Below are 26345 nucleotides of genomic sequence, written 5' to 3' on the forward strand. Positions count from 1 at the left end.
AATTCTCTCACCTATCGAGCTTACCACACTTGACATTAGAAAAACACTCATCCACACCTGGGGGCTCGACAACCCTCTACTTATCAAGATTACAACCCCGAACATTAGAAACTCTCCTTCGACACTAGACAATCTTTTTCGCCGACAAGCCGGCTCGAAGCTTGGGGGGATTATGTATTGCCTAGGGTCTAGAAAATACACGTGGCACCCTACATGGTACTCTGAGACATGTGTCAACCCTCCACATCAATCCTGCAATAGGAGTGCGGACACTCTGCCCTTAGTAGTCGGGCTCCCTAACTGACAGGTTATCTCTAACCTATTAATATTTGAATATCTTTATCTATTGGTAGGTAATTAATTATATACAAAGCCACACATTATCTACAAGGTACAATTATCTACTAGATTTTATCTATAAGCTACCGTTTATCTTTAACATTATCTACAAGCTCTCGGCTATTATCTATAAGTCGGGAATTATCTACAAAGATTATAACAGCCCCTACAAATAAGGACATGCACCTACGCTCCACTTCTATAAATATCAAGTTCCATCGAACCCTTAACATATCCACACACTTCAACACAGGAGCAACAAGCCTGTGCACATCTCTCTCTATTGCTCACCCAAGGCTCATTTAAGCATATGCTTACTTTATCTCCTAACTCATATACTTACTTGAGCGTCAGAGTCTTTTGTTTGTAGATCCCCTCTCTTGTCCTCTTAACAAAAGTGCCTTTCCAAGCTGACATGTGAAGTCTAGGAGCTCACCTTGGCCACGTCCACCCTGGCGTGTCCTAGCTCATTTGTTTAAAAAGGCTTTATCACAAGTCACAATCGTCTATTTATTTTATCTATTTCCATAACATTTTATAGTGATGCTTTTATAATTATTAGTAAAAAAACAAAAATAAAAATTTATTCAAACTAAATAAATCTTAATTAACTAGCTCTAATTTGGATTAAGTACTAGAAAATACCATCCATGATAAGCTTTTGATTTACTTATTATAATATTTATTGGTTAAATATAATATATAATATAACGGATAGATGCATTTCGGATATTAGTAATTAATATTTTTATTATAGAATGTTTTATAGATTCTTTTTAATATAATTTTTTACTATAATTTGATTTAAAAGAAAAAAGAAAGTTGAAATTTTTTAATGGAATAATTATTTTAGTATAAAGCACAAAAACCAACCCAAACCAAATCGTAAAAGATTAGTTTGGTTTGGTTCGGATCTTATATTAAATTCAAATTAAACCAAACCAACATGATGGATATTCCAACTATCTCTTTCTAGCAATATTCCCCTATTTCGCCAACATCCCTGAGTTGTCTTTCAAACCATTGTCTTGTTTAGTGGAGCTCAAGTTTTATGTTTTTGTTGGGAATAAAATTTCATATAACAAGCTAAAGCTAAAGCTTCATCTTGAGAGAAAGAGTTTAGAATAAGGAATTTAATGTATAATGATGTGATAGGATATAATATCTAATTTAGAGGAAACTAAATATCCTCTAATTATGCATAAATGATACTACCTATCTATATAAACAAGCTACGTAGGGTCTCTTTGACATACGGTTAGAGTCTATTATCCCTCTATATTTTCTCTTATTTTACAATACTCATTAAAGATGAAGTTTTGTGCTTTTGTTGATACAAAGCCTCATACATTGTAAAATAAGGAATTAAATTTGTGCTCCACTATATTTATGCTTCTTTGAAATGAACTCTTAATCTTAATATGTTGCAATATAGGCATATTATTCGATGCACCCCAAAAACTACACAAATCTCACATGCTATTAATCGTTAAGTCATAAAATGAATCAGAACCCTCAATAAGTTTGAAAAGTTGAGTTTGATATGCTAACATTTGGAAGCATTGTATCAGTGTCTGATGGATCAAACGATAGTATATAGACGTTAGGTTATGTAAAGCATTAAAGACTATTAAAGGTTGAGTTATTGCTCTGATCTATTGATCCTTTATGCAAAGAATGTTTGAACATCCTTCCTAGGATCTTTCGAAATGAAGAAAGTAAGAGAACAATCAAGTTTAAACTTTTTCATCCACTAGAAAGACACACATTGTTGAGTGCAGACATGCTCTTCACAACAATTTATTTGATTGGTGAAGATAGTAGTAGATAAGTGTCTTAAGAAAGATAAGCAGATTGGTTTATCAATATGGAGGGGACTTGAATTTAATGCACTCAACAGACACCTTTTCTAGACACTACACTAGATGCAAATTAAGACCGTTTGTTACAACGATTAATTGTTAAAGAAGCTTATATATACCTGAAGAGTTGAAGATCCAATTTTGAATTGCATATTCTCTCTAACCTTCAAGCTCTCATTCTTGTATTTCTTAAGTTATAAAAGCTCTCATTACCTTGTATATCCTGAGATAAAAAGATAGTGTGCTTACCTGTTAAATCTATTTGTATGACGATATAATTTGTTTGTGTGCACATTTTTCAAACAAATTTATTTGATTTGTTTAGAGAAAGAAGTGACTTGGTAGAAAAAAATATTTGTGTGGGATAAGCTTTGTGTAAGATTCAGAAGTGATAATGAAAAATACTTGTATCTTTGTTGAAAGATAGTGGAACTTGGTATGTTGCCAAGAACTAGACATAGTCTCAGTGGTAGAGATGAATCAATATAAAACTCTTAGTATCCTTGCTTCTTTATGATATTTGTTTAACTAACTCTGGGTTGTGTTTTGATTTGTTACGAAAAATTGCTTTCAAACTAGATTAAAGTTTCATCTAATTTAAAAGGTTTTGTGAAAAGGTTGTTCTTAGTCTTTGTTTCAACAACTGATAACTTGGTTTTGCAAAAATGCTTATGAAAATTTTTAATATCATAATTCAATTCCCTCTTCTTGTGATCTTTAGATTTACACCTATTCAATCTTGTCTGTGTGTCTTCAACCCTGTCATGCAGAATATTTTATTGTTAAAAAAAGTTTAATATTATAAATAACAAATGTGAAGACAATTAAGCAATTATTTGAACATACCTATTAGTTGTTGTATTTCCAATATGCATCACCTAATCAATCCATGTTGTTACAAACTTCTCCTTATGAGGTATCAACCATGTATTTTGGTCATACTTAAGAAATAAAGGATAAAGTGAGAACATGTTTTCAAAGCTTAACAAGTGTTGCTCATACAATTTTTCATTGGGAGATTGCACCAACCCATTCCAAGCATCGAGCACCTTGCCCCAATCTTCCATGTTGTTCACATGCATCTTGCAATTTGCTCTGACATTCTTAGCAATGTGGAATTGGCATAGAAAGTTGGTTGACAAAGGAAAGACACGTTCCTATGCATTCATCAAAGCAAGACCTCTATCGATGACAATAACTTGAGGCAAGACATCATCTTATACAAACAATCATTTCACCTTAGTTAATGCCCATTTTAAATTTCTTGTCTTCTCATATTGTAAATAAGCAAACACAAAAAATAAATCATGATTGTTGAAGTCACACCAACAATTTTCAATATCGGAAGACGATATTTGTGTCTTTTAAGTACTATCACAAATCAACATAGTTGGAAATGCATTCAAAAGCTTGATGGAATCTGAATGAGACCATAATATATCTCTCACAACATCTTGAGTGTCTACCTTTCTATATCAATGAACATATTCATCATGTTCTATCAAGTTCATGAGATGTTGCATTCTGATGCTTGGACCCCTTTATTCTCCATGATATTTTTGGCATGTATTATTTTTGGTTTTGATGGTGGTCACATTTGTTTGGTCTTGATCTTTGATTGTCAAAAAAAATTGGCTAGGCTTGACTATGTTTTTTATCATTTGATCTAGCAGAGTTTTTTCTTCTTTGCTTAAACGATCAACATATACATGACCCAATAATGTTTCAAAGTAATGAAAACAATCATCAGAAAGCAAAGCACCACCTTGTTTCTTGGCTAAGCTTGGCCATTGCTTTTGTACTGCGAGCCAAGTGCTAAAGCACTTGTCTTCTCAGGACTAGACGTTGAGGCAATATTGTCCAATAATTGATACTTTTGCTATCGTCCAGAGCCTTTCTGTTCATGTTTTCTGCTTCTATCTCATAGAGATAGATAAGCTTGTAGCTTAAGCATGAAAGGTTAATACATAAAATTTATACTTTGCTAATATTAAAACCTTAAGGATTTAATTGTTTGGTCCAATCCAATGTAATTTGAATGCAACCAAACTTAGCAACATCCTCATATTCATTCTTTCCAAATAATTCAATTAATGCATATTTTATATTTATTTTATTTTATTATATTTTCAATAGTATCTTAAATCAATTATAGTACATAAGAACTGTATAAATTGAAATATTCAGATTTTATATTTATTTTACTTTTTAAAATTTTATATAGTAGTTTTTTTTTTACAGAATTTTATATAGTAGATATAAGAATTGTGTAAACTGATATGATATATTTTTTAGTTAAAGTTGTATTTTATCTTCTATTTATTTGTCTCTAAAAAAAACTTCTATTTTATTGGATTATGAATTTTATAGGATTATGAATTGAGAATTAACAACTTTGCATTTTTTAGTTCAATTTTATTAATCAAATTGTGGTTTTTAATAGATAAAATTATATGTGCATTCTTATTTATACCTTGTTGCTTGTTTCAGTCATGTTAATAAATTTAGTTTAAAAATTTTACGTTTCAAAAAAAATTATTTATATAGTAATATATAATAAAAAATTATTTTAATGCAGTGAGTTATAATAAAATATTAATACCAAATTAATATAAATATACCATTAAATACTAATTTTGATGCTAATTATAGTTTATTGAAAATTGGTTGGTGTATTGAATATTTGATTGTTTTAATTAGACATGTTTGACTATGTTAATAGTGATGGATTGATAATTAATTGATTTATTAAATAAATTTAAATTCAAAAATTTATTAATAAAAGACATACTACCATTTTTTTGGGTAACTAGTTTAATGTTCTGTAGAGGTGTAAGTGGCTCAGGTTGGGTTGAGTTTTGCATATTTTTCAACCAATCCGGTTAAACTTAATTGGGTTGGATTTGATTGAGTTTATATTTTTTTTCAAACCCAATCAAATTTTAATAGGATTGGATTGAGAAAATAGTAAGAATATTTTTTTTGACAAAATAGTAAAGATATTTTAAAACGCAATATTCATAAAAAATTGCATTGTTCATATGATAAACAAAAAAATATAACATAAATATATATACTCACATTATCATTCATAAAACAATATTATTACCTTAAAATAAATAGAAAAAGATAAACTCAAAAATAATGTATTATCTTAAGATAAACAATGTATTGCCTTGAGAATGATATGCTTAGTTTAGGGCTTATATATTAGTTTAATTGTATGCAGGTTAGATTGAGTCTTGTCAGGTTTACAACTCCAAATCAATCACTCAATCCAATTTTTATCATGCTCATTAAACTAAAACCAATTGAATCCAATGATCTAATCCAACTTTCAAAAATCTAATTGGGTTGGATTGGATTGAGTGGACTTGAGGGTTGGGTCCGATCCGCCTATACCCCTAGTGCCACGTGCATGGTAGTAATTTCACATTTTTTAATTTATAAGAGTAATATTTTATATTATTTTGAATATATGATTAATAATTTAGTTAATATTTCGATAAATGTATGATAGTAGATATGCCAATAAATATTAAATATACTTTCATATACAAGCATGGTCTAACAAATTGTTATTATTAGAAGTAATGTCTTAGGTAGAATCTCCTTCACTTTGGTGATGTCTTGCACACCCCCTTTTGACTTTATTTTTTTAAAAAAGTTTATTTAGTTTTTCTTTCATTTACACGCTTGATTTGAGATAACAAAAAATTGCACTTGTGATTTTTATATTTTACAATAGAATTCCATGTCTTTTGATTTGCACTTGTGTTTTTTTATATTTTACTCTTATTGCATAGTTTCAACATTTTAAATATATCACAATTGATGAAATAAAATATTTTATTTTTTTATTTTATTTTAATCACATGATAAATGATTACTGTAATAATAAAAAATATTCCAGAAAAAATAATATATTAGTTAAGGTATTATATAAAATAAAATTTCATATAAGATTTAAAGATTTAATTAAAAATATATATACTCATGATAATTTTCTTAATTGTTTATATCATTATGTAAAAAAATTATGGATAATTTTTTATTGGAAAGTAATTAAAACTGAAAAATAAAAATGGAGAAAAAAATCACATTTTTCAAATGTCCTCATATATTAATATTTGCAAGATAAAAAAATGAAATGCCTAATAATAAAAAATAAATATAAATTAATAAATATCAAAACTTTCAAAAGGAAAAAAGCATTGAAAAAAAGACTAAGTTAACGTATAAAAATAGTATAACATTTCTTGAAAAAACAAATATAGAATTAAAAAAATAGTAAATAATATAGATTAACCCACAAATTCATCTCACATTTATTATTATTATTATTATTATTATTATTATTAAATAGATAGGTAATATAGATAATAAAAGATTTGTAACCAATTAAAAAATTACGTTATTGTACAATATAATGAATTGGCAAAATAATTATTAATTAAGGTAACATAATTGAATGTATTCTTATTTTAGTATTTTAATAGATTGATTGATTTGATAAAATTTTATTTTAATGTAGTAAAAAATAAATTGTAGCATTTAGTATTTTATTATTTAGAATTTGAACTAATCTGAATTAACAAATTAAAATAGAATTAATTACACTTAAGTAATGTTGAATGAATATGAGTTATCACATGACATTTTTTCAATGAATAAAATCTTATTTTATATATATATATATATATATATATATATATTAAATTAAATCAAATAATTTCTTTACTTTTGATTTTTTCTCCTTTTTTATTTTTTAGTTTTAATTACTTTCCAATAAAAAATTATCTATTTGACAAAATTATAAACTCTTGGTACACAGTCTTTTTTCTATTATTTTAGTTATATATAATTGATATTACCTTTGTTCATATTTATAATACTCAATTATCTAATTCATTAGATTCAGAAAAATAGTTAATTTAATTTATAATAATAAATTTGTCTTAAATTTATATATTTTTTCAAAAATACAATTGTTACTAATGTTCCTCTCTCTCTTCTAAATATCTATCTATACAATATCTCTCTTATTTAATTATGGATATTTTAGTCTAAAAATAATCAATATAATGTACATTATGGATTGTGTCTTATAAAAAAGAACAAATATTGTTTCTAATTAGTTATCATAATTAGATGTAAGTATACCATAAATAATAGACTTAAATATGTCTTTAGTTCTTTAATTTTGGGTAATTGTTTTTAGTTCTTAAAAAAAATATTATCCCTCAAATTTTTTAAAAGCTACTTTTAGTTTCTCTTTTTTCATTGTATTTACAGTTTTACAATTTGTGTTGGTTTTTAACCATCAAATTTTTTTAATTAAAGTTCTCAAATACAAATTTCAAGCAATTTTTAACTAGGAAAATATTTGTTTCCTATGGTTTGGTAATCGTTTTTTTTTTTTTTACATATTTCGGCGATTGTACAGAAGAAAACTAAAACATGGATGTGGAATTATAACAATTTTTTACATAGGTTCAAATATGTTTTTAAACTCTTAAATTTGAGTCATTTTGTTTTTAATTCTTTAATTTTGAAGTTTCTTTTTTTAGTTCTTGAAATTCTCAAGATACCTTTTTTATTCCTTCTGCATAGTGTGATCCAAATAAGAAATAAAATATTCAAAATTTGGGACATTTTTTTATTGCTAGAATTTGATTTTCTATTTAATATTTTAAAGTAAGATTTTCTAATTATTTGAAATTATCAAAATCATGTCAATAAAAAAATGAAAGTGGATTTTAAAGCTGTTTATAGATTTTTAGTTTTTTTTTACTGACTTGATTGTAACCGTTTTAGCAGTCGAAAGTTCTCATGAATTGCATTTTGTTTGACTCACGTTGTAAAAAAAAAAAAAGGACTATTAAAAAAACATTTTGTGAATTTCAAGGACTTAAAAAACCGTCACAAATAATTTATTACAATGAAAAACTAGCACAAATTATGACACTATTACTCAAAAGAAAGAGATGGTCTAAAATTAACTATTTACAAAAGAAAAATATTAAGTAAGAAAAAGGTTATACACATGTATAGTTTTACATAATCATTTAATCATAACTTACTATATATGATAAGTTTAAAGTTTGGATGATATATATATAATTTATGTTTGACAAGTCATTTATGTTTAATTTTTAACTTTTTTTACTACATGAAAAAATTTGTTTGATTAACTTGTTTGATTGTTTGATAAACATTTTTATAATAGTTTCTATTATTTTTTAAAATACTAGTTTTTAAATTTTAACTTTTTATATTTTGTTTTTTTTTCATCCTTAAAATTTTTATGAAATTTCTTTATTATTTTCTTTTAAAAAAATAAAATAAGGCTTTTCAATAATTTTATATTAGACTATTTATTTTAACTATTACACTGATTAAAATAATAAAAGAATAATGTTTTTTTTTACAAAAAATTATAATGTTTACAATATTTTAAATGTATTTTAGCTTTATTTTAAATTTAATTAAAAATAGTTTAAGAAATAAGATAAGATTAATAGTAGAATATTTAATATGAAAAAATTATAATAATTAAAACTAAAAACACAATGAATAAAATAATTTATCTATAAATAAAAATACAAGATTTCAAAATTAATTAAAAACTAAATATATAATATCATACAAATATATTCATTTCTGTCATTTTCTATTTTGAGTTATTTTGACATTTAATTTTATCCATCACATATAGTTGAATAAACTAACAGTTTTCAACTCCTATTAATCTTTTAGTTTTCAATTAATTTTATAAAATATACCAATAATATTCTTTTAAAAGCATAATCATTAAATTCATGATAAATTAACTTAGACGCTATAATATCAAGATTTTTATTGCATCATTTATCAAGGTGCATATATTAAACTTTAGAAAGTGACACGTAACATCTCATCTCTTTTAAATATTCCCTTAGTAAATAGATGGATTCTCTCACTGGTCATATAAATGTTTCAAAATATAGCATGATTCATTCTGATTTAATTAAATGCACTTTATTATTTATTTATAAAAAAATGTACTTTATGCATTAAATAATTTATATTACTCCAAAGCGTGTGTGTATATTAATATTTCATTGTTTTTAATTATAAAATTCTTTCAATTAATTTATGTCTCTTAAAAAATATAATTAATTTAATTATTCACATTAAATATGTCAATTATATTCTAAAAATATTCTTTACTTATTTTTTTATTCACTTAATTATTTTTTATTAATGTTTGGAGAAAAAATAATTAAAAAAATATTTTAAAAAATAATCAATGTATTTAGAAATTAGAAAAAAGTCTTAAAAAATAAATTAAAAAAATTTATAATTAAAGAAGAAGGAAAAGTAACTTTTAAATTCTTTAGTGTTGGTGATTTTTTTTATAATAAAGATAGAGATTACTATACCCAAAGCGTGTGTGTCTGTTATCTTTTAAATTTTTTTCGTCCTCAACCATTTATGTGGAAATTGAATATACAAGGGTTAATAAATCTTCTTCAAGGATATAATGAACTTTCTTTAATTTGGATTGTATGTCTAAAGTCAAGGCAATTAATAGTATTTGGGTAATGTTAATTAGGGTATTTATTAAAAAAAATAAAAAATAAAATATTTATTTTGAAAATCATAAATAAAAATATATAAAAAGTCATGAAGAATATAATTTTAGATATTTCAATAATTATTTTTTAATTCTTTAACCAATAATAATATTAATTTTTTAACCGGCAAGTCAACTCATCTACAACTCTTAAAAAAGACGCGTCTTTTCATTAAAATATAATATTTTATATTTATATTTTTAAATAAATTTATATATGTCTTTATATAGATAAGAAAATCTATCTTAAATGAAAGAGTATTTTAGCTGTCATTATTTAACGATTTTAGCTTGGTGTTTACGAAAGCATTTTTGAGATTTTTTTTAACATTTTATCTCTTTTAACTTATCCTTTTTAATAATTTTAGTTTTAACTTGAAATTTATTTATTTTTTATAAAATTATCAGTGTTTAAAAATGACATTATATCACAATATACATTATTTTTATAACTCTAAAATATAATTTATATTAATCATATAAAATAACATTTATTCTTAGCCATGCAAAACCTAAAATAGTAATTTTCATTTAAAAGCAAAAAAGGAAAAAAAAGCATTTTCCTTATATATATATATATATATATATATATATATATATATAGTACCCAAAAGGTCCCAAACGCGCATGGTCAAAACATGAAGAAAAACCGACCCCTTGTGTGTGTAATTTAGTTGTTTGTTTCGCCACGCACACACAAACACAAAGTGAGAGAATTAAAAGAGGTTGTTCTGTTCTTCCAACGCTTCAAAAAAACAGTGAAAGAGTGTAACTAAAGTTTCTTAGAGTAACACTCGTCATATATGTTACATGACATGGCTTTGGATGTGTTTCCATGGACAAAATCAAAACCCAGGAAGACACAAACTCCTTCTGTTGGTAGAACAAGACAACACAAATGTGGACAAACACACACATGGAAACGAAGTTTCCTAAACATAGATTTTAGTCTGTGTTTGCGCTCCCCAATTGTTTCCCTCCTTGTACATTTTCTCTTTGTCGTTTCTACCCTTTTTCCTGTTCATTCTTCACAATTTGGTGACCACCACCCTGTTGCAAATCAAACTTTTCGGCCGAAGGAAGAGCTGCGCAAGTTGAACGCCATCAGAAATCGGCTTCAGCTAATCAACAAGCCTCCTGTTAAGACAATTCAGGTTTGTGCAAATTGTTATTCTATTCACTTTCGTTTTTGTTTTTTAGACCATATTATGTAATTTATACGTGGGCGAATGTAAAGTTGCGCCTTGGTGACCATCTGGTTTGGAAACATACTCTTTGCATATGCATATGGATATGCAAAGGTAAGGTTGCGTACGATGATCCTCTGTCGTGCCTTCACGTAGTGAGGATCCTTTTGGTTCCGGTGTACATTAGTTTCATTATATAATTGATAATTGATATGCATGTATTGTGTTGTGTGTTTCTCTTTTGCAGAGTTCTTATGGTGATATAATAGACTGTGTTGCGTCTCATATGCAACATGCTTTTGATCATCCTCAACTGAAAGGACAAAAACCATTGGTATATATAATTATTTTTGTTCTTTGTTATTTGTGTGTTAGGAAAAAAAATCTCGGTAATTTTTGTGCATGTTTTTGTGTGTAGGATCCTCCAGAGAGACCAAGAGGGCATAACCAAATGGATGATGATTTGAGTGATAGCTTTCAGTTATGGAGTTTATCAGGTGAGTCATGTCCTGAAGGAACGATTCCAATTAGAAGAACAACGGAAGAAGACATGTTGAGAGCAAACTCTGTTCGCAGATTTGGAAGGAAAAAAGTAATAAACCGTGTCAGAAGGGACACCAGCGGCAATGGACATGAGGTATGCAGAAACTTGAGAGCAATCATAGAAAGCAACACAAAATCAGATATTCTTTTCTCTTTTTTTTCTCAAACGAAGTAAAGTAAAGAAATAAACAAACAACAGAAACCGACAAGAGCAATTGGTAAAGCATGTATATGGCAGTGGAATGTTTCATTTTTATCATACCCTTTTGGAAGTTAATTAAATTAATCACTTCAGAGCATTGCATTTCCCCCATATTTTACCATTTATTAGTCCTCTTAACTATGAAACTGAACAAGATGATGAACTTCTCCTTATCCTTTCAAAAAGCAACTAAAGCTAAAATTTATTCTGAATAAAAGCATAAGCAATGTCTACCTTTTATTAATATATAATATAATACAAACAAAAGGGTCTCAACTAAAAAATATATTTTTTGTTTGATCGTGAAATATCATCCTTTTTTTTTTCTATTTATACTTTTACAGTGATCACAGAATTTCATGTTTTTCACAGCCAGTTAAATATTTGTTTCACCTGCTCCAAAGCAAGATGGTCGTTTTAAGTATTTTCATTCATGTATTTGCTCCATCTATCTCTATCTTCTATACAAACTTGACAAACAGAATCCAACATTGAAGTTAATTTCTTATGTAAACCTTAAATATGCTACTTGAAATTGGTCTAACAAAAGGTTCTTGATGGTGCACACTGCACAGCATGCAATTGGGTATGTGACAGGGGATCAGTACTACGGAGCAAAGGCTAGCATTAACGTGTGGGCACCCCTTGTGGAAAACCCATATGAATTCAGCTTGTCTCAAATGTGGGTCATTTCTGGTTCATTTGGGGATGATCTCAACACCATTGAAGCTGGTTGGCAGGCATGTTTCTATCATTATTTTATCTTAATTAATTTCTCATTTACTTTGTACTATTTATTTTCTTTAGAGAAAAAAATTATACATGTGTAAAAATAATTTATACTTTCAGACATGAAGAATATGCTCTTTTCTTTATCTTTCAATTTTTTTCTTAAATATGCATTTCATTTGGTTACGCATTCAAAAGGCAGATAGCATGTTCAACTACCTACCTCTCATTTTCATCCTTGTATTTAATTTTGTACTTTAGCCATTCAGGCTAATTTCAAGTAATTTTCTATGCAGGTGAGTCCGGAGCTATACGGGGACAGCTACCCTAGATTCTTTACTTATTGGACGGTAAGTAAATTTATTGAAGGAAAGGAGGTGGAAAAGTATACTATATACGTATAATTATTTCTGCTTCAAGGGTAAGATACCTAGTAAAAAAAGTTTTATTCAAAAGCACTAATTATAATAATGATGATATTAATAATAATTGTCAATATTTGCAGACTGATGCATATCAAGCAACTGGGTGTTACAATTTACTCTGCTCAGGCTTTGTTCAAACAAACAGTAAAATTGCAATTGGAGCAGCAATCTCTCCAACTTCTTCATATAGTGGTGGACAATTTGATATTAGCTTACTCATTTGGAAGGTAATTTTTTGATCAGTTTACCAAATTGACCTTGGAAAATTATGGAAAATTTCATGGATGTCAATCCAATCCATGCTTCCATTGTTCCTTGCTTTATATTTTTGGTTACTATTGTTTTTTTTTATACTATTTCTATTAGCCGGGTACGGTCATTTCCTGTTGAGGAAGAAAGTTAATCTTTGTCTGAACACACTAGTCATATTAAACTATTTAAGGGATCACTTAGAGTGAAGTTAAGTTAAACTTGTCAGATAATGGATAATTTACATAAGATCAACTTATGGGTCCCATCTATAAAATTAAACATTTGATTTTGATTATAGAACACTGACTTCTACCATTGGATTTCGATACTTTTTTCAACTGGAGCAAAATATGCAAATCTCATAGTCAAAGTCTTAAAGGAGCCAAAAACTAAAAGGAAAATCTAAACTAAAAAGATGGTCAATGTGGGGCTCTCCACAATTTCGGAAGTTTCTTATCGCCTTTTTCTTATACGGGAAGTTTCTTATCGCATTTGAATTTTGCTTGTATACAGATAGATTATAAAATAATTTATTCTATATAAATATCAGTATTTGATAAGACTTTACATCATCACCAGATCATATTACTCAATAAGATGGCGTGATACAATAGTTAAATTTTATTAAATGTCTATGTATTTTTTTTATAATTATGATGAATATTTAGATTAAACTCTTATTTAAGCAAGGTAAAGGTCATTATAACATTTTCACATGCTAATAGTTTATTTTTAAAAATATGAAACAAGAAGGACGAAAAGGGTTATGGGGCACAAAATTTTTTAGTGTCCCGTCTTAATTAATATGTGATCCACTTCACCCACTTTACCACTTTGGAGCATCACACGCGTGCCCTGAGTGCATACGAATAAAATGTACTGTAACTCCCATATGCTTTACTCACTTCATTAAGATTCTTTTTCCTTTTCCAACAAAAGAGCTTATATATTTCTGAGCACCTCACTTTTTTTTCCCTAGCTTTAATATTCTATTATTTTAACAAATCCCATAAAATTTTGCATGTTTCATTCACCACCTTTCATGCTCATTCTTTTGACCCATTTCACTTCTCATGCTGGCCAACACGTTGCTATTAATGATTATATATGTCTATGTTTGAGTAGTAGCTTTGCTTTGTCACAAAACCAAAGGCTGTGATTGAAGGTTAATTTACTTAATTTGCTTCGTTTTTTTTTAGCAGGATCCAAAGCATGGGAATTGGTGGCTTGAATTTGGATCAGGGATCCTAGTTGGGTACTGGCCATCCTTCTTGTTCACCCACTTAGGGGATCATGCAAGCATGATTCAATTTGGTGGAGAAATAGTGAATTCAGGTTCATCAGGGTCTCACACTTCCACCCAAATGGGTAGTGGACATTTTGCTGAAGAGGGTTTTGCAAAAGCTTCATATTTTAGGAACATGCAAGTTGTGGATTGGGACAACAACTTGATTCCCTTGTCAAATTTAAAGGTCCTAGCAGATCACCCGAATTGCTATGACATACAAGGAGGGGTTAATAACGCGTGGGGGAATTATTTTTACTACGGTGGACCTGGCAGAAATGTAAAGTGTCCCTAAGAGAATCAATATTGATATAGAATTTATAGGTAGAGGTGAACCCTTTATTTTATTTTTTAGTATCTTTTTTTATTTCTTTTTGGCATTTATGGGTTTGGGTGATAGGATTTTGTTCTCAAGCTCATTCAATGAACTTGGGTCATTTATTTTTATATTGAATTAAGGTTCTTAATAATTTATTTATTTTATTTTGACTAACAGGTCATCCATTGAACACACCATTTCCACCTGGACTCTTTGTATATCTTGAAAGAGAAATAGTAAATATACTGCCTCTATTGGCATCCCTTCCCCTGCCCAAATTCCAGCAGTGTTCCTTCTATACTTCTTTCTCATCTTTCTTTTTTCTGCATATTCTTAAATTACTAATAATAATACTTGCAAAGGAGTTCTATGTAAGTGATAAAAAAAAGGAGTTCATGTAATTAAATAAAAAGATCTGGCCCAAATCAAAACCCATATTAAATTTGTTTTCATTGATGAATTAATCATGAAAGCCATAACATCAATGACTAAGAAAATGTTGGAATATAGGGTCATATTTTATTTTTTTTTGAGAAATCTCATACTTACAACTAGGAGAGAAAGAGGAAAAAAAAAAGAAAAACATGAGATGTAATTAAAAAAATATGATAAAAAGAAACAAACACAAAACATATTGGTGTATAAATTATATCAGTTAATATAATAACGCATTTTTTTAACGTGCCTTTCTGATAAAAATGTTATATCTCTTTCACAAACTGACTTGATAAATTTTAAAAGTATTACTGTTTGGTCTAAATAGTATGCAAAGTGTTATTAACTTTAATTTTAACCTCGAAGAGGATTAAGTAAACAATCTTTTGATTAAGAAGTTATTTTCTAAAAAAAATCACTTTCATATAGTTGACATACATTTTTTTTACCACCTTAATTATTCTATACTTCTGTAAAAAAAAAAAAAAAACTTCTATACAGAACGACATTATTTAGTGCAGTACCCCTACTATCAAATTAAATTCGTGTAAATCCTGTTAACAGTTAAGTACACTCTACAGTACAGAAAATATTCTTTTATAAGATTTACACTATACTAGTATTTTAACATGCAGTGAAAAGAAAACATTTACATCACACAAATGAGACAATTGTTTATTAAAATTAATTTTTGTCACCTACAAAATTAGGTTACGAAATATCTATATCTATATACTATCTATAAAAGAGAACCATCTGAAAATTCTTAAAATACCCCTACCTAAGATTGTGACAGTTGTCCATTTCCTTAGTTTTTTGGTCTTTTATGCTTTTCATTTCTCACTCCCTTGGTTGCTCCACGTATTGTTTCAGGTGTCCTCTTTTCTAACCTTTTCTTTTTCCACTCCCTTGGTTGCTCCACGTATTGTTGCAGGTATCTCCTTTTCCAATCTTCATCCCAAGTCTTTTCAGTTTTCTTTTTATTTTTCCATTTCTCTTTCTCTCGTGGCAAAAGACTCCTTTCTCTTTCTCTCTCAATCACTTTCTTTCTCTGTGCAACTTGGAAGCTTTCTCTCTCTCAAAACAAAGCTCCTCGAGAGGGGTTTTGACGAAAATGCAGTTAAGGTTTCAGCTTCAGGGGATAAGCTCTGTAACGAAGGGAAAACAAGGGAGGGTTAAGGAGACAGAGGGTGTTTTGAATGGGGCAATTTATTCTCACTGCCATGGCTTCTTCTCAGTTCAAAAGATTCTCAGGTTTCACTGCTTTGTAATTTTCTTCACGAGTGTCCTTTTGTCGTGGCCATCCTTTCCAATGGATAGCATTAACATCTCAGTGTTATACTTTTTCTTACTGATTTTTCAATTTTGTTCTTGGTTCCTTTTTATTTTGCCGGGCTATCGACGAAGAAGCATCCAGCAGGCATGTTTTTTCCTCTTTTGCTGTTATGCATGTTTGTTTCATTACTATTTGTTTTTATTTGCAAGGTTCTAATTTTGTTTGTTGTTATGCATGTTTGCTTCTTAATAATAGTTATTTTTTTTACTGATTTTCAACTCTATTTTTGGTTCCTTTTTTATTTTCCCGGGCTAATTTTTTCGTCATCTTCCCCATCTGGGTTGTAAGTTATGTGTTTGATGAAATGCCTAAATGAAGTTTTAGTTTTTAATCTTAAAAATTCATGTGCATCAGTGCGCATCCTGCAAATTCCATGCTGGGTGTCTAATGAATGATACATGCAAGATTTTGATGATAATCATTGTAACAATTGGTTGGTATTGATATCATTTATATTCTTTAATTATTTTAATCTATTGTTCAACAGGAAGAAGCCCAGGTTTTTTGTTCAACAGGAAGAAGCGCAGGTTTTTTTCTTGCTCTCTCTTAGTTTGTGTTTTTTTTATTTTCTTTAATTATTATTATTATTATTATTATTATTATTATTATTATTATTATTATTATTATGTAGTTGGGTGTCCTTTTTTATGTTATAATGACCGAGTGAACTTTGAAATTTTTCTTTGAGGTTCCTGGTGTATGTAGGTGGTGATAACAAAGAAAACCTAAAAAGGTCTTAGAAGATTAAAAAGGTACTCCCTTGACTTGGTTCCATTCCCTGTGCTTAAAGTCTTTATAACTATTGTTAGTCAAAAGCTTTAAAAAAATGATTTTAAGATTTTGAAAAATGTGAATTTTTATAGAGACTGTTTTAGAAGCTATTATTATTATTATTATTATTATTATTATTATTATTATTATTATGTAGTTGGATGTCCTTTTTTTTGTTATAATGACCGAGTGAACTTTGAAATTAAATATTCTCTAATATCTATTTTAAGTTTATAACATATGAAGGAAATTCTTTGGGCAATTATTTTTAACATTTTGCTTCTCAAGCAGTAGAAAAGAAGCACACTTTATTTTATTTTGATTGGTTCACTTCTTTTAATGGGTTCGAGTAACTAATGCACCTAAATCATTGTCCTTCTTTTAAGTTTGGCTTAGGACGTGGATAAACAGCACTAGTGTGGATAAGCATTCTTTAGGGAAAATGGCATCAGTAAAGAGACAAATGAGAAAGCCAATCACATTTTACTTTTGTGTGTTCTGCCAACCATTGTTAGCCTCCCGAGAGACTTGATGGTTAAGAGCATTGATCTCTTTCTTGCATTATTGATGCTAAAAATGATGTGGTGTATTGTTAATTTGTTCTTATTCATTTAAAGTTTTGTTTGAATTTTTTATTTTCATTTTGATATGGGGATGTATTTTTACATTAAAAAAGAACTTCTATCATTTCATAATATATCCATTGTACTGATTGTTCACTTTTATTTGATGAGGCTGCAAACTTTTGCTTCCCTGTTTCATTCTTTTAGTCAGTATTTTGTATTTAATTAAAAAAATGTTTAAATTGCATCTCTTGATATAAAAAAATTATAATGTATGTACCTGTTTCATTCTTTTGAAAAATAACTCCTCGCCATCCGCTAAAATTTGTCCCTTTTTTATACATTTACCTCGGCGAACCTGGGGTTTTTGATGCATACAAGTATTTTTGTTGGAACGTTGATATATAGTTAAAGAAATTGCTTAGTACTTTACTGATATTTCTCAATTCTTTTAAACACATTCTTTGCCTTGCTCTATTTTCCCATTTTTTTCCTAAATCATGCACACATATTGGCTGATAATATTAATGTACGGTTGCAGGCTTTAATATGTTGAATTGGTTGCCTTGAGCAGCCAGTGTTAACATGCAAAGCTAGGTGGGGATTCTGATGATATGTCGGCTGAGGTTGTCAAGAATTCTTGAAAAAATGAGCAAAGGAATCAGTCATGATTAGCAAAGGGGAGGTAAAAATTGCATCTGTAGGCTCTTCTTAGATGTGGTTTAATGCTGATGACTCAAATGGTTTCCCTGAATTAGGGAAGAATTACAACTATATAATAATTGCTCAACTCTTGCTATATGGATACCGTGTAACCATGACAACTTTCTCTTTCTTTTTCCTCCTTTTAGGCTCTTTGGAATTTTTTACAATAGTAGTTACTGCTTTATATATCAAAATTTAGTGTTTTTTCTTATGCATCAATATAGGGCTCTGATTTTGTGGCAAAAGCTGTGGATTTAGCAGCCAGAGAATTAATAACAAGTGCATCACTAGGACAAGGTTTGATCTGCGTTGCTTTTTGTCTCTTGCTGTGAATCCTGATATGTGCCAAATTAAATATAGACTTCTTGCAATGGTAGTTACACAGGTACAGCTTGACCGTGCCAAGGTATCCACGAAGTCTGCAGTTCTAATGAATTTAGAGTCTAGAGTATGCTCTTTCTAACTCTCACGGGTAGTTTGAATGATATCTAATTTCTTTCATTTGAATGATATCTAATTTCTTTCATTTACTCTTCTCTCCGCACCTGAATTAAAAATACTGTGTCCCTCTTGCATCTTTGCTTCCTTCTATATTATGATATATTTTGCCAAATCCCCAAAACAACAAAAAGAATTATTGAATGTAAATAGGGAAATTAGGTATATTATTAATATTCTTTATAAAGGAAATCTCGAATAATTCATTATTTATATTATTACAATAATTAATATTTTTTATATTCTTTGGTTTATCAGAAGGAGTAGTGGATACGGTTTAGGATCATTGTTATAATAGGCAAAATTGATGGTGATCGTACATAGTGGCTAGGAAGGGATATAATGGCTACTGTTGCAGTTATTGGACTCAGTGGAGGAAAGAGACTCTTGAGTTCATCATACCATTACTTTGATATTATAGAAAAGCTTTCTTATGGCAGTGATTTTGGATCCACACACACTACCAATTTGGATTTAAGTATTATGACTTTTTCATCGTAACCATGAACATATTTCATTTTATGTTGAGTATTGGCAATTGTTCCTTATGTTATCCTGTGCTTGGCAAGATATCAGAAGAGAGCTTGGAATGGATATAATTGAGGAACATACGGTGATGGAATATTCTCAGGTGATGCATCCTGCAATACTTAGTAGTTTTTTTAGCAGATTTTTGTATGTTTAAATGTTATTGTTTTTTGACAGGTCAGCAAGAAATGTGAAAAATGAGACCATGGAGAAGCTACCTATTACACTAGACAGGTATCTTTAATGTAGATTTGCCAATTCAATTTGAAGTTCTTATTTAACAGTCTAAATTTAATTATTTTAATCATTCTAATTTCAGATGAGATCAGCAAACAAGGGGCAAACTACTTTCTACACATGTACCGACTGTGGTCATCAGTCTCAGGAGAATTAGTGGTTTACTTTAAGGTTATGCTTAGTTTGGGAGAGAAAAGTGGAAGGAAAAAGAAAGATAAAGAGTGAAAACTGAGATGATTTTTTGGTAGGAGAGAAAATGAAAAGAAAGTTAATTTTTTTTCTTCTTATTTGATTGTGTATAAAGGAAAAAAAAGCATGTACGTGAAATGTAATAAATACTTAAAACTTGGAATCAAATGTAGCAATTAATCTTTTTATAAAAAAAATATATTTAGAAGATTTTTTTTGTGCAGAATTATTTTTTTTAATATATTTATTTTACTAAATATTTTTATTATTTATCACTATATATTAATATTGAATTACTGATGTACTCATGCTTAAAATTTAGACTGGCCTATAATAGCGGATTCCTCTGGAAGTGTCAATTGCTTCTTGACTATGTCACACACCTTCTTCACTGTCTCTGGTTTTGCCTGCTTGAAATAAAACTTTGTTGGTTATATCATCTTCCATATTACAAAACTTCATGCCACAAAAGAACTGGCCAAAGCATTTGCAAATTAAAAAATTACGAGCATAAGGCTACATAGATAATTCAACGTAAATGATATACACAAAGTTAAATATTTTTGTTCTTTAATTAAATAAAGTGTTACAGACTACGATAAAATATAAATTATAAAGCACCCAGAGCCACAGAGAGACAAGGAGATTCCTCTTTCAGAGATGTTTGGTGTGTTTAAAAGGATAGCAGGGAAGATCTCCCCATACGAACAAACAAAGAAAAGGGGCGGTGGAAAGATTACCAAAGGAAAATAAAATCTTCTTTTGACATGCCTCTTAAGACTGAGCTTACCTAAGACAAACACCATAACACACATCTAGCCTATTATAATTTGCTGTCATCAAAGTGACTATGTGGGCTTCATCCAAACTCACGAAGCTACATATATTAAAAGTATTTGATTTCTAACATTTATTATTGTGGTTCCTCAGCCCATAATTGATGTTTCCTATACCAACTTTAATACTGAGATTCGCACGGGAAACAAATCACGTCGGTAGTGCAATGAAAATTAGAATTTTTCCTTACTTTCTATTTTTGTATTTAATTAATTAATTAATTTATTTTGTTGTTGTTATTATTATTATTATTATTATTATTATTATTATTATTATTATCATTATTATTATTATTATCATTATTATTTAGTTATTATTGTTTGTTTCATGTTTTTTCTTCCTTACTGATTTTTTCCCTTTTTTCCACTTTCTGATTTTCTTGCTTGCAAGGTTCTTTCTTTGTACTTTGTTTTATGCATGCTTATTATTATTATTATTATTATTATTATTATTATTATTATTATTATTATTATTATTATTATTATTATTATTATTATTATTATTTTAAAAAAATTATGGAAGGTTCAAGCTATTTGAGAGGTACTTCAACTTCAAATTTCATGCTATTGTGCTATGGATTTATGTCTTCTTTCTTCATTCTTATTAATTCGTGTTTCATTTTCTTCTTTACAATTGCAGTCATGCTATTATCATATTTTTTTGTTTGCTTCTCTGATCCCTTCTCTCCACCATAAGTAGGTCAAAACAATCACGGAATTTTAAAACATTAGGATTCCTCTCATTTTTCACTTGAATTTTTTTTGGTGGTGAAGTGAATGAAAATGAGAAAAATCCCATAGAAATGGTGGTGAGTTCTATTCTTTTGCATTGTCTTTTAAATTTAAGTTGTTAAGACAGTGCAGTTAATAGAACATGAACATGGATTTGAAATTGTTAATTTTTCTCTATTATTGTAGGTAATTAGAGGAAATAGTATGGTCATTGTTGAGGTGCTTCAAATTCAAGTATTTAGGTGTAAATTAACAATTGTTAAGTGATCTGACAAATGTAAATATGGAGTAATTTATATTATAATTGACATGCTGTCATATATTTATAAAAAAACTATTTTACTTATTTGAAATTTCAATTCTCAATTTAATTACACTTTTTTTTTTTACTTTTTAATCCTTTTAGTTTTAAACATTTATTTTTTTTTATTATGTTTAAGCCTTATGAGATTCATCTTAATATAGTTTGTTAATTTTGTGATCTGAAACAATTATTTTGCATGAACATCAAGTTTTCTTAATCAAGTGATCCTTGCGTATACACAGGTTTTAAATTCGCATAAACATCAACCTTTGAAGTCCCTTAATCAAGTGACTCATACGTATGCACGGGTTTCAAATTCACATGAATATCAACCTTTGAAGTTTGGTTAATCAAATGACTCAAACAATTTGACAATTGATCAACTCTACTATTTACAACTATTTAATATGAATGTTAGTTCTTTTATCTTTTTACAATCTCTTTCTTTTTATTCTTCCATCGAAAATCATTTAGACAAAAGACTCGTGTATGCGCACGGGTTACCGACTAGTTTTTTAATAAAATCAATTTTTATAATGATTGTAAAATGATATCCTATCATAAAGACTTCCAATTATAGTGTGTTTTAATTTTTATTTTGGTATGATTAACCTTGGATACTTGTTTTTTACTTAGATTACCATAATATGTGTGTGTTAGATACATTTTTCATATGCTAATTGATGTGCCATCATTTTCTTCTATTTTCTAAACCCTTGTTGCACCATTTTAATTACTGATTGGTCTTAATTGTCAATTAATTAGGCAGTCTCATTATTTGGTCTCATTTAGCTAATTTGATGTTTTTAATCTAATTTCAAGAATTAATGAAACATAAGGCTTAATCCGGATTTTGGTTGTGGACTTGAAGAGGGCAAATAAAGCAGCGCTTACCTTAGTTAATTTTTAATTAGGAAATTTCGCAATTTTATTTTATGTGGTTTAGTGTTTATTTCGTTTTGGGCCAGAGTATTGTAATAGGGCCCAGTGACTTTGAGTGACTCTTTTTAAATAGCAGCCCTGAGATTCGTGCAAGACATTCTGGGATGCTATTTTATTATTCAGAGCTTTTGTTTTAGGTTTTTACGTTTTTCTGTTCTAAGGCTACTGTTTTCGTTCTTAATGCAATTTTCCGTTTTCTGCTTCTAATTACAATTTCGTTCTTGCTTCTTCTTCTACTTTCATTTACGTTTTTGTCTCATTTACATTTCTGTTCATTTACGTTTCTGTTCATTTACGTTTCTGCTTCATGTTTCATTTGCATTTTCTGTTTGAATCTATGGAAGGCTAATTTTTCTGGTGTTGTTTCCTTTTGAGGACGAAGCCCAACTCTCTTTGAGGTTTCGTTTGTAATGTGGTTTCCTGGCAGCTTTCCCTTCACCAGTTATCCCAACTTCGTGAACATTAATCAGTGCACGCTTCGTGTTCGATTAATTGCCTCTGAGCCTAACTTGCGTTCATGCTTAATGGACGAAGGGCTAACTGGTGTATGTGGTGCCTAATCACGTATTGACAACCCTAAGTTGATTTTCGCTTAGTAAATTGAAATAGGGTTGGATTAAGTGGTTGACTGTTAGGGACGAATTCTCCATAACCCAGGATAAGAGAATGACTTCTAAATCAGAGGAAACAACCCGTTTTTAATATTAGTAGTTTCATATTCCAGTTTACTTGTTTTGCTCTTTAATCACAAAACAAACAACCCCCCCCCCCCATCGTTACTGTTACTGCGCAAGTATATTATGAACATTTGGTTTGTCATTGCTCGTTGGGAAACGACCTAAGATCACTTCCTAGTTATTGCATTTTCATGTTTATTTGATTCGGGTACGACCTCGATCACTAATATTATAAAAAAAAATTAAGATAAAAAGAAATCTTAAAAACTCAATCTTAATTAAAGCTATCATTAAATGGACGTGTTTGAATAAATAACTTAAAGATTTAATCAAATACACCTTTGTAAACAACCTTTGATTAATTATAAAATATTACAACCAAACATACTTTTGTTTTCGTAAATTAAACCACTAACGCGAATTTGGAGAGCATTTAGATATGCTAATAGTTACCAAAAAAATATATGCTAGTAGTTACCATCGGCACGTGTTTCAGTCGGCGATGAGGCTGATTTATCTTATAGCCAAGGGTTTTATTAAGTTGAAGTCTCTATCTCTAGAGGGAAACTCGTACTATTTTTATCCATTCTAGTCATATGTACAACGTGGTATCTAAATACTGATATTCCTGTTTAAAAAAATGAAATGTTAGTAAGTATGCTAGCAGTTGACAGCTCTTAGATCCTTAAAGTATCAGACAATCTAGCGATGCATTTATATATCATTTGTAGAATTTCATTAATGTATGTTGACTTATTTGTGATAGCAGAACACGTATATACACTATGCAGAGCTATTCCTTACAGTGATTGAAACATTCAACAACAACTCTTAAAAGTTTTCAAATTAATGTATGTACTAGCAAAAGTTATTTAGCAACAAGCAGAAATTTTTAACTTCAAAATTTCAATCAGAAAAACTTTTATATATATATATATATATATGTATGTGTGTGTGTGTGAGATAAATATTGACCACTTAGGATATTAGTTAAAAAAATTTTAAAAAAACTTTTATTGAGATGCAAAAAGTTTCATTAAAAAAATATTTGCATAATAAATATTTTTTTTTAATTTCTTAATTATTATCCTAAGTACACTAATTAAAAACATCATTGTTGCACTGTCAGAAAGCAAAGACATAATTAGTCGAATAATACTTGGGCCAGGCCATTTTAGTAATAAGTATGAGTGCATTCATATTGAGGCAGTAGAATTATAATGCTTGCACGTGAATATGTCCAACTTCATATTTATGTTTGCTCGCATTTAATTTACCAACTATCTTCTCCTTAAAGCTTACGTAACTATAGGAGCAGCTATCATTCAAGCAATGTAGCTCGTGATTCATATCAATCGATGGAAAAAGACTTTTTGTACCGTTCATACAACTGGGATTTTACTGAACATAATGACTCTGATCGATGAGGTTCTCTGGTCTCTACACACAAGCAATCATATTGTTTCGCCTCAAAACTCAAACAAAACTAAAATATTTAAAATAAGTGTGTTAATTAAATATTGTGCGTAATTATATCGTTAATCCATTCAAGCTTTAGTATATATGTAGCATGCTTACATACAAATATATCATTAACTATGATATTACTATATATATGATAATGAAACAAAACACAAATCGCCGACGATTGATTTAGCTAGAATGAGTAAAGAAAGGATTGACTTTGGAGGGCAATAATAAGTTAGGGGCAGTGGCACAGATCATCTACAGAAAGTCAATGACTTCTATATATATGGCACTTCGTTCTCTATCTTTCGCTTTCAGTGAGTATTGCATAAAGGACATGGACAGCAAATGAATGTGCAGGAGAGTTGAGTATTGATGGAAATAAGTTAACTGTTATATAGAGTTTTATTTTAGGGTTGGTTTTGACTTTTTTTAAAATAAAAAAGTCTATAACTTAGCCTATTAATTTACTTAAAACTCTATTTTTCGAATAGGTTAATCGGATAATAGGCTGATAAAGAAAAAATTTATATAGAACAAATTAGAATAAATCACACTCTCTTCAATTAAGAGACGTGAGTATTATGTTGTCTTCTCCTGTTATGTTAAACTATACATTCCCAAATACTTTATTTCATTTTTAAATTTTCAATTAAAGTTCCATTAACTTCTGCTAAAAGAACTATTACCTAAATATCCTTTAAAATAGGTTAGTTTGGTTAGTAGGCTATAAGGAAAAAACTCCATATAAATCAAATTACGTCAAATTACACCCATCTCGATCTCCAAAGATGCAGATATTTTATTACTCTCTCTAATCATTATTATAAGTCATTTAGGACATTAATCCCACAGACTAATAAAAATAATCAATTCAAATTATTTTATTGATTTTTTAAAAAAAATTGGTACTAATTTATCAATTATACTCTTATTAATAATCATTAACTTGTTATGGGTGATGCAAAAATATTAAAATCCAAGAGTATTATGTACCATTATCAACAAAATGCATAAATGCTTAGAATATTTAATAAGAAAATTAATGGAAAAAGGATTAAATGTTTCATAGGAATTCTAAAATGACTTATAAAAAGGACTATCAATTCCTTGTAAATTATGTCTTATAATAAGGACTAGAGGGAGTATACTATCCTCCCATGTTAAAATATTATAGGCTAAATGTCACTTTTGGATGTTTTAGTGTCTTTTTTTTTTGTACATTAAATTTTAAAAGTTTTTTTTATCCTTTATATTTTCAAAAGTTTCATTTTGATCTTTTTTTTTGTTTTCCATTAAAATATTAGTATCTCATTAACTTTTAAAATTTAAAATAATTAATTTAAAATAATGACAACTACAAA

The 26345-nt window shown here is 28.6% G+C and overlaps 1 protein-coding gene and 1 long non-coding RNA gene across 5 annotated transcripts; both read left to right on the plus strand.

Moving 5' to 3' along the window:
- The first annotated feature begins 10455 nt into the window (after positions 1–10455).
- LOC100788950 (uncharacterized) lies at positions 10456–15253 on the plus strand. Of its 4 annotated transcripts, none has more exons than XM_014770327.2 (8): positions 10456–10973; positions 11254–11340; positions 11425–11643; positions 12327–12491; positions 12777–12830; positions 12986–13132; positions 14357–14766; positions 14939–15252. In XM_014770327.2, the coding sequence occupies exons 1-7, from the start codon at positions 10623–10625 to the stop codon at positions 14735–14737; spliced, it is 1404 nt and encodes a 467-aa protein (XP_014625813.2). In that variant the 5' UTR covers positions 10456–10622; the 3' UTR covers positions 14738–14766; positions 14939–15252. The 4 variants fall into 4 exon arrangements, with proteins under 4 accessions (XP_014625813.2, XP_040867850.1, XP_014625812.2 ...); XM_041011916.1 differs by having other exon boundaries at positions 14360–14766; positions 14939–15249; XM_014770326.2 differs by having other exon boundaries at positions 14357–15253.
- A 3003-nt stretch (positions 15254–18256) lies between these two features.
- On the plus strand, positions 18257–20231 carry LOC100777721 (uncharacterized). The gene is made up of 5 exons (XR_419494.4): positions 18257–18551; positions 18796–18868; positions 18949–19700; positions 19775–19831; positions 19917–20231. It is a non-coding gene; the product is annotated as an uncharacterized lncRNA (long non-coding RNA).
- The last annotated feature ends 6114 nt before the right edge of the window (positions 20232–26345 follow it).

This window comes from Glycine max, chromosome 18 (genome assembly GCF_000004515.6).
Source record: "Glycine max cultivar Williams 82 chromosome 18, Glycine_max_v4.0, whole genome shotgun sequence".
Classification (NCBI taxonomy): domain Eukaryota; kingdom Viridiplantae; phylum Streptophyta; class Magnoliopsida; order Fabales; family Fabaceae; genus Glycine; species Glycine max.